This window comes from Lytechinus variegatus, chromosome 13, assembly GCF_018143015.1.
Source record: "Lytechinus variegatus isolate NC3 chromosome 13, Lvar_3.0, whole genome shotgun sequence".
Taxonomy (NCBI): Eukaryota; Metazoa; Echinodermata; class Echinoidea; order Temnopleuroida; family Toxopneustidae; genus Lytechinus; species Lytechinus variegatus.
Genome location: NC_054752.1, coordinates 29,444,439 through 29,452,395, shown reverse-complemented (window position 1 = coordinate 29,452,395; position 7,957 = coordinate 29,444,439). Strand labels below are relative to the sequence as shown.

The 7,957-nt window shown below is 37.9% G+C and overlaps 1 protein-coding gene across 1 annotated transcript; it reads left to right on the top strand.

Moving 5' to 3' along the window:
* The first annotated feature begins 849 nt into the window (after positions 1 to 849).
* On the top strand, positions 850 to 6,770 carry LOC121426425 (tRNA N(3)-methylcytidine methyltransferase METTL6-like). The gene is made up of 6 exons (XM_041622725.1): positions 850 to 894; positions 1,695 to 1,945; positions 2,341 to 2,472; positions 3,299 to 3,469; positions 4,218 to 4,359; positions 5,276 to 6,770. Exons 2-6 carry the CDS (start codon positions 1,703 to 1,705, stop codon positions 5,425 to 5,427), a joined length of 840 nt encoding a protein of 279 aa, XP_041478659.1. The 5' UTR covers positions 850 to 894; positions 1,695 to 1,702; the 3' UTR covers positions 5,428 to 6,770.
* The last annotated feature ends 1,187 nt before the right edge of the window (positions 6,771 to 7,957 follow it).

Below are 7,957 nucleotides of genomic sequence, written 5' to 3'. Positions count from 1 at the left end.
GCTGTTAAAACAGAAGTGTGCCCCTCCCCGCCCCCATTAAAAAGTGAAGACCTTTTTTTTTTTGCTTGTCAAACCTTTCGTGGCCGAATGTCTTTTTGGGGTTAAAAACCTTTTGGAGGGGAGCTTGTCAAATTTTTCCTCGAGAAAATGTGCCCGGCCCTCAGAAAATCATGGATATTCCCCTGTCTAGATGTATGATGTTTTGACACAATCTTGATTTCAAAGACTTTTTCATGAAATAATTGCTGCAACTACTGTATTTTACCTTAATTCATATTTTGAAAGTAGCTTCGACTTCTATGATGACACAAAAGTTATGCACATTTGAAAGTACATTTTCTTTATTTCTGTGATTAAAATAAGAAGCTTATAAAAAGCTTGTGAAATGCTCAATTCAATCAGTTGAAGAAATAATAAGCAAGGTCATGTAAGACCAGCCAGGAAAGGAGGGTGTGGGTGAGCCCATGCAGAAGGGCGAGCTTGTTATTCGGGTAATTTCGGGAAGCAGAGCAGAGCATCCAGAGGTCATAGACTGGATGCAAGCATGCACAGACGAGAGAGGTTTGTACAATGTGAAACACTACAAAACAGATCATTTAGGAAAGGGCCATAATATCATATGTTCTCTAGGGGTATAAAGTACGTATTTGGGTATTGTAATAGGGTGGGGCGTGCAAAATGGCCTAAGGTAGTTACACAACTCACACTATTTTTTTCTTTTCCTTCTTAATTTTCTTTCTCTCTTATTCATTAGCTTGCCTTCCTCTACCCGCCCCCCGTAGCACCGCTATTTGCGATTTTTTTTAAATTTCATCTTTGGAGATACTGTGGCTGTAGAAGGGATAGAGGCTCGACAAGTCAAAAAGGATCCTCACTAAACATATCAGGAAAACTGTAAGAAAACTCGACCAAATCATTTTTTTCTCGTTTCATATTTTATTAGTGAGAGCTGCCATTACATTACTACTCATTGATTCACTTACTTATGTTTTTCTTCTGTCACTAGTTAATTTGATTTATGTACCATGTTGTTCGTCATCGATCCGCGAAGCGAAGCCCGATACTGCTAGCGGCATTGTAGCGGCCACCTCGTTATAGCCTCAGCCCGGAGTGCGGGCGGCACTGCCGTCTTCTATGCTGATCACCAAAGGGGGACTGGGCCGGGGCGCTCGTGCTCATATTACTATCCTGTCTGAAGTATCTAATTAAAGGCCTTATAAAGTTATAATTATCAAATCTTAAAATATAAGGCCTTATTTACAGAAAATAGTACAATAAATTAAAAATTTGATTTAGAAATAATTTTGATTGGTGCAGTGCGCATTTTATATCCTATTCTATTTTTAATGAGAGCGCTGTTATTGACCAAACAACAACATCCACTTTGAAGGCAGCTTTGTCTTTTTATGCTTTTATGATGATGCCCACTAAAAGCGTTAATTATTATAGCAAATTTGAAAAATTGAATTTTACTCAAATTTGGCATTTCTGAATGTTTTGTCTTGACATGTTATGAACTAGGCTATGGCAATCTGACATGTTTTGTTTTGGGAAAAAAATATATACCGGTACATGGCGGTAGACCCTAATTATTTTGGAAACTTGACTGGTGTTTATAGTTGAATTGTTTGGAATGACCTTTATTCAAGAGCTTCACTCAGGAAAAAAATAATCATTGTCTTTGTCTGGTATAGGTAAAAAAATGATGGAAAATGAAAAGGATGGAGATGCATGGATAGCTACAAACCACCCAAGAGAACTCACAGAAAATGAGAAACAAAGGCTTGCTGAAGATAAGACTTGTGTCTCAGATTTCAAGCAGAATAAGCTAGAGATAGAAGCCAAAAAGAACTGGGATCTCTTCTACAAGAGGAACTCTACAAATTTCTTCAAGGATAGACACTGGACAACCAGAGAGTTTGAGGAATTGATGTCAGAGGGTGAAGTAAGTACAGTTTGATTTTTTTTTTTTAGAAGACGTCAAAATTTATTTCGAAGGATGTTTTTTATAACTTGAAAATTATTCAACTCAATTGAAAATAAAAAACTTTACTTCTCAAATAAAAATTATGAGAAAAAATACCTAGTCGTCTTGAATCACTAAAAAATTAACATTTAATAACCTGACACAAGGAGCAACTGCTCACATTGAAATGTAAAAAAGCCGAAACTCTTACTTTTGGGTGGATTTTCGTCAAACCTCTATGTTGATTAATTTTTCTGAATTATCACACACTTCATATCAGGGTTGACTTGCCCATTCAGTGTTATTGATGGTTCATATGATTTTTTTTAAATAATAAATTGTGTTGTTCCTTTCTTTGTAATTTATCATACCAGGAAGGAAAGCAAAAATCACTATTAGAGGTTGGATGTGGTGTTGGCAACACAGTTTACCCCCTCATGAATGCTAGTCCAGATATCTTCATTCATTGCTGTGATTTCTCTCCAAGAGCTGTGCAGTTTGTAAAGGTATGAACTCATCATCATCGATTTACCATTATCATCATTGTCACCCTCACCACCATCATCATCAGTGTCATCACCACCTCCGTCATCACCATCGCCACCATCATCACCATCACCACCATCATCACCATCATCACCATCACCACCATCACCATCACCACCATCATCACCATCACCACCATCATCGTCACCACCATCATCACCACCATCATCATCACCACCATCATTACCATCACCACCATCATCATCACCACCATCATCACCATCATCACCACCACCATCATCACCACCATCACCACCATCATCAGTGTCATATCACCACTTCCATCATCATCACCCTCACCACCATCATCATCAAAATCATTTTTTTTTCATGATAGGCAAAAAATTTAAGTGTGAATCACTAGAATTTCTTCATACATGATATCTGATTATGTCTGATTATGGGTGTGCAGGTTAACCATGGCATCAGGTTTTTCCACTACTCGTATACAGATAGTGCAGTGCGTTCTCAACATGCAAAGGTGGTGACTCTCCTGAATGTACCGTCTGAGGGATGGAGTGTTTTCCTATCTAATATAGTCTGCATCTATGAAACTTGGGATGGGCAGGTTAGCACACAATGCAGTATTCAGTTATCCCTCTAGGATGAACCTAAGCTTATATGTAGATGAGCTAAAATCCCATGATATTTGGTTTGACAGGTAGACGCTTTACCAGATGAGTCAACTCGTTCCCTTTAGAATATCTTTGTCTTTGTTCAGGGTTGCAGGACTGCACATCCATTAATCTCACAGTGATATTTTCTCTTTTTTATTCCATGATGTAGGAGCACTCGTCGTTTAACCCAGCTCGTATCAATGCATTCCAGTGTGACGTCACATGTGATGATCTGACCAAACACATAGCTGCATCCAGTGTTGACATGGCAACCATGTTCTTTGTTCTCTCAGCGATCCATCCAGACAAAATGCTACAGTCAATTGAAAATATACATAGGGTAAATACTGTTATTAAAGGCAATTGAAAAGAAAAAATATTCAGTTAAAAAGTTAATTTTATGTAGGTTTACTAAATTACAGTGGGATATCTATCTATGCTCTTCCTATTATTTCCTTTTCCTATATTTTAAATACGTGGCTAGCATAAAGCATATCCCAACAAGATAGAATTTTGACAGATAATGGCAACATCAAGAATTCCCCCCAAACAATGACAGAAGAAATGAACAAGGGGGTATTGCAAGAGATAAATTGGAAGTTAGCTTTTAGGACAGAGAAAATTAATCATTAGTTTGCATCACTTGGAAAATTTTTGATCACTTATCTGCTTCTTCCTACAGAATGCACCAATAGAATTGGATAATATTGATAGTTGATACAGCAACTACAATATTTTAGCAATTGATATTTGAAATAGCAAATAAGTTTTCTTGCAATGCCTATTTATACTGGTGATTTGATGAACAGAGTTGAAGATGTTATTTACAAAATATTTTAGGTCTTTCAGATTTAAAGAGGCTCTGATCCATGTCTACATGTACATATACATGTTATTACCATTTGCAGCAATGGCAATGTAAAGAAGTGGAAATCTAGTCCATGTCTGATACTCTTTCTTGGTGTAAGCAAATCCTCCATGGAAATTTCAACTTGGAAAATGTTCCATAATAGAATTTATTGTTTATTAGAAGTGATTGCAATAGTTATTAGAATCTCCCATGCAATGGTTTCTTTTCGCTATCGCAGGTGATATGTCCAGGTGGACTGGTGTTGTTCAGAGACTATGGACTCTATGACCATGCCATGCTCAGGTTCAGCAAGGGACACAAACTCAGTGAAAACTTCTATGTTAGGCAGGATGGGACGAGAGCATACTACTTTTCTACAGGTACAGTTGCCCCCCACTCCCCCTACCCACTACTCATTCGTTCTTATTCTGTCTACACCAAGGTGTATTAAAGGGATGGTCCAAGCTGAAAATATTTATATCTTAATACATATAGTAGAATTCTCTGAGCAAAATGCCGAAAATTTTATCAAAATCAGAAAACAAATAATAAAGTTATTGCAGTTTAAAGTTTAGCAATATTTTGTGAAAACAGTTGTCATGAATATTCATTAGGTGAGCTGATGATTTTTTTCTTATGTTATTACATAAAATCATAATTATTTCATACTTGTGTGAATAATATGTCTCCCTTATGATGAAATAAGTTGCAGCAATAAAAATATAATGCACTAAATCAGTTGTCAATCCAATTTTTCTAATTCTTGGAGGAAAAATTGAATAAACCAATTTCATATAATAAAATACAAAAAAAAACAAGTGGGGATGTGACATCATCAGCCCACCTAATGAATATTCATGATGACTGTTTTTCACAAAACATTGCTTAACTTTAAAATTCAATAACTTTGTTATTTGTTATCCGATTTTGATGAAATTTTAGGCATTTTGCTCTACTCTATTTATTAAGCTATACATACTTTCAGCCCGGACCATCCCTTTAAATGGGTACCCAGTAGGAAGGAATTCCTTGAATGCTCAAACATGTGAACCAATCAGAAGAGTGTTTGCAAGTAACATAATAAGAGCTTGTATGTTTTTTGCCAAGCTATTAAGTGTACTTATTCTTTTCTTTTATGGCAATAAGTAAAAATGTATTATGTTTTACAATTTTTAGTCCACATTCCATCTTATCTTGTCTGCAGGCTTCACCTTCTCACACTGCATTTAATACATGGGTGTGTTTAATATTGAACTATATTTCCTCTTTCTATATTTTCTGCTTTTTTTCCTCAAGATTTGCTGTCAGATCTGTTCATCAAGGCTGGTTTTGATGTGGTCATCAACGAGTATGTCCACAGAGAGACGGTCAACAAGAAAGAAGGACTCTCTGTACCCAGGGTGTTTGTCCAGAGTAAATTTGTGAAGAGAACCATAGAGGATTCATGACACTTGTGGAAAGACTTCAATTCTGATGTTGCTGTTGGTGGTGAGAATTAAGGAATTCTCCTTGCATCACAAAGAGAGCAGACTATCACCTAGGTGATCTGGTAGAAGCTTCACCATTGGTGAAAGATGCTTCACACTTGCTAAAGTCGTGGTGTCGTTGCGATTGCTGAAAAGACGGCCATTGACAAATATGACCGTGAAACACCCAAGAATTGCATCCCGTAGCATGTTTCGCCCTACTGCCTGTTCTTGATTTCAAGTTGAGAATCCAACACAGAAATACTACAGACTGAATGACTCCCTCTCTCTCATTACGGAGTTTTCGATTTTCTGCGACTGCGATGTAGTGCTAGTTGATAGGAAGTGATTTTACCGCTCGTTCGGTATCACGTTCGTACATGGATGAAAAACAGTTTTGATTTCAGTCGACGTATCAGGCCACAGCATATACCAGCGTGATAAGTGAGTGGGCCGTGAGCCGATGCTTGGCCGGAGGATCAGGGGTAGCATCACACCACGAACCTGTGGGGCAACTTGAGGGTGCAACATTTGCACTCTTGCTCTTCGAATGCTTAAAAACGTTTTTCGTTATGTGAGAACATATACCAATATGAATCTCAGAGTGCGGACAACAATTAAAAATATCAAGAAAATGGATCGTTCAAATTACACAATTTCACGGAGCTGATCGCCGCAACCCTGGTAGGGTCAGGTTGCATGCGCAGAGCTCCGAAAATACCTTAATCTCATATGTCGTCTTCATTCTTCGCAGTAATGGAAAAGTGCCTATTGACTATTGTAGTACACCTGCAGGACAGCTTCTGTCACACACAGAAAAATAATTAATTTGATGCATCTCATTCCAGCCTTCAATGGAGTACCTCTGAAGATTTGCTTCTTGCACTTGAGATGCATGATAGCACGATCGATATTAGCTGTCTTGGGGTGAGTTTGCTTTGAGGCTAGATGGGATGATGTTGAAGAATGAGAAAAGTGAATTCCCTCTGGAAAATGCTGAACTTTTCTGTATGGGTTGAGAAATTTTGTCTAATAAATATAGCCATATTTCTATACGATGGGAATTACTTTTTTTTATATCTTTTTGTCTCATTTAAGGGAAGAGAGCAAAGTTTGTGAGAATATCTGTGGAACATATCTCAATGCATCTTGTCATTTATTTTCATTGATAACTGTTACAAGCTTCTGAAATCCTTTCATCAGATTGGCCGATAGCAAGTCACTCCATGAAATGCTCCCCTTCTGTTTATATGAATCTTAGTGAATCTGTATTTTATTGTGTGAAAGGATTGATTATACCACCTAAGAAAGGTCTAGTAAAACACTCCTTCATAAAGACTGAGAGTGAAGGGAATTGGAATAATCTGATAGTGAAGTACCTGTATGTGAGGGAAACCAAGAGAAAGGGTATGAATGGTGAGAGAGACTGAGAGAGCAGTTCAAGCTTGGAGAGAAAGGGAGGGGGGGGGATGTCGAGTGGGATGAGAAAAATGAAAGGAAGACAAAAAATAATTTAGAGGAGTATGAATCTTGGATTATCATGATATGAATAAAAGAAAGACATATTGGGAGGTGGAGGGAAAATTGAAATCTGCATTGATAGGGAAGGGTAGAGTGAGAAATACTTGCATTATCAGGAAGGTGATTCAGAAAGCTGTTAGAAGTTCTGCATGACTATGTGACTCGATCCTTTGTGCAGTCATAATCTTAATGTCATAATCTTAAAGTGGATTAGTCTTCGGACCTTGAAACAGAGGGTCGTGGGTTCGAATCCCAGCCATGGCGTAATTTCCTTCAGCAAGGAACTTATCCACATTGTGCTGCACTCGACCCAGGTGAGGTGAATGGGTACCCGGTAGGAAGAAATTCCTCGAATGCTCGAGCGCCCGATCAAGGTAGCCGTGCTAAAGCCGGGGTAATAATAGCAGGGCCCGCTGGGAGAACAGTTTTCGGAACTGAAGTGGCTACCCTGGGTAAATATGCCGCTATTATTATTATTAATGTTTGTGATTCACATCCATCGTGAATTAAAATTCATGCCAGTGTATTAATATTTGTCACAATTTTGAAGGCATTCAAGAAATTTAATCCTATGAGTTGATACACCACAGAAACCAAGTTGTCTCAATAGCAAAATTACAGGTTACTGGTTGTTTGTTAAAGGCCGTGAATAATTTAAAGTGAACAGCTTTTTGAAATGCCCACTTATATAGAAGAACAAGAGAAATTGAAAGAGGAGAGACGATTGCGAGAGGGGAAAATATGAATCCAATGGAATGAAAAAGTAGAAGTGGGAAGAGCAATTAGTGGAATTGTTAGAAATTGAAGCAAGATTATCATGAAATATGAGAATTGAAGAGATGCGTATCAAAAGACAGGTGGAGAGGAAAGTAAAGGCAAAGAACATCTCTCTCTTTTCCACCTCTTTCTCCCCCCCCCCCCCTCCTTTCGCACCTCCTCTCTCTTCAACTTTTTGCCCATCCCCTCACTTTGTCCTTCTTGACTTCTTTTT

Coding starts and splice junctions, on each gene's coding strand:
- LOC121426425 (XM_041622725.1), top strand. CDS start 1,703: ATGATGGAAAATGAAAAGGATGGAGATGCATGGATAGCTACAAACCAC. Junction 3,470..4,217: donor CAATTGAAAATATACATAGG/GTAAATACTGTT, acceptor TCGCTATCGCAG/GTGATATGTCCAGGTGGACT. Junction 4,360..5,275: donor AGCATACTACTTTTCTACAG/GTACAGTTGCCC, acceptor TTTTTCCTCAAG/ATTTGCTGTCAGATCTGTTC.